Source organism: Aptenodytes forsteri, unplaced genomic scaffold (assembly GCF_000699145.1).
Source record: "Aptenodytes forsteri isolate BGI_AS27 unplaced genomic scaffold, ASM69914v1 Scaffold214, whole genome shotgun sequence".
In the NCBI taxonomy this organism is placed as follows: Eukaryota; Metazoa; Chordata; class Aves; order Sphenisciformes; family Spheniscidae; genus Aptenodytes; species Aptenodytes forsteri.
In genome coordinates, this window is record NW_008795691.1 from 25,555 (window position 1) to 26,302 (window position 748).

The 748-nt window shown below is 65.5% G+C and overlaps 1 protein-coding gene across 1 annotated transcript in view; it reads left to right on the forward strand.

Annotated features, from left to right (window-relative positions):
* Positions 1-748, forward strand: part of LOC103901917 (kinesin heavy chain-like) — an 18,895-nt gene that overhangs the window by 9,780 nt on the left and 8,367 nt on the right. Inside the window, exons 2-3 of the mRNA XM_009282878.1 lie at positions 5-92; positions 587-660. Coding sequence (XP_009281153.1) covers positions 5-92; positions 587-660 — 162 coding nt within the window. The remainder of the gene's footprint in view (positions 1-4; positions 93-586; positions 661-748) is intronic.

The window sequence follows — 748 nt, forward strand, 5'->3', positions numbered from 1 at the left end:
TCAGGGCAAGCCCTATGTCTTCGACCGTGTCTTCCCCCCCAACACCACCCAGGAGCAGGTCTACCACGCCTGTGCCATGCAGATCGTCAAGGGTGAGGGCCGGGGGCTTGGGGGGACCCTGGGGGCAGGTCCCCGGGGGGAGTCCTAGTTGGGGGACCCTCCTCCAGGGACACCCAGATCCATGGGGACATTGGAGGGTGCTGGGTGGCGACAGGGGCAGGTAGGGGGGTGACGCTGACAGGGGGAGATGCGCAGGGGGTCCTTGGGGGTGTCCAGCTGGTCTTGGGGTAAAAAAGTCCAGCAGGTCTTGGGGTCTTTGCAGGACTTTGGGGGGGGGTGTCTCTGCAATCTCCAGGGGTTATGGGGGTATCTGTGAGGTCTTTTGGGGTGTCTCAGGGGTCCTTGGGCATCGCTGGGGGTCTTGGAGGTGATCTCAGGTGCCTAGAGGGGGTCAGGGAGCCCTTGGGGTCTCAGGGGAGTTCCTCGGGGTCTGGGGGGGCTATGAGGTCCCTGAGGGTTATGGGAGTCCTCGGGGGTTCCTGGGGGTCCCCGAGGGGCTTCTGCCCACCCTCACCCCTCCCCACAGATGTGCTGGCCGGGTACAACGGCACCATCTTCGCCTACGGGCAGACGTCATCGGGCAAGACCCACACCATGGAGGTGAGGGGGCCAGAGGGGGCTTCAGGGGCAGGGTCAGCACCCCGTGGGCCCTGGCACCCCCCTGGGTGCTCATAATCCACCTCCCAAC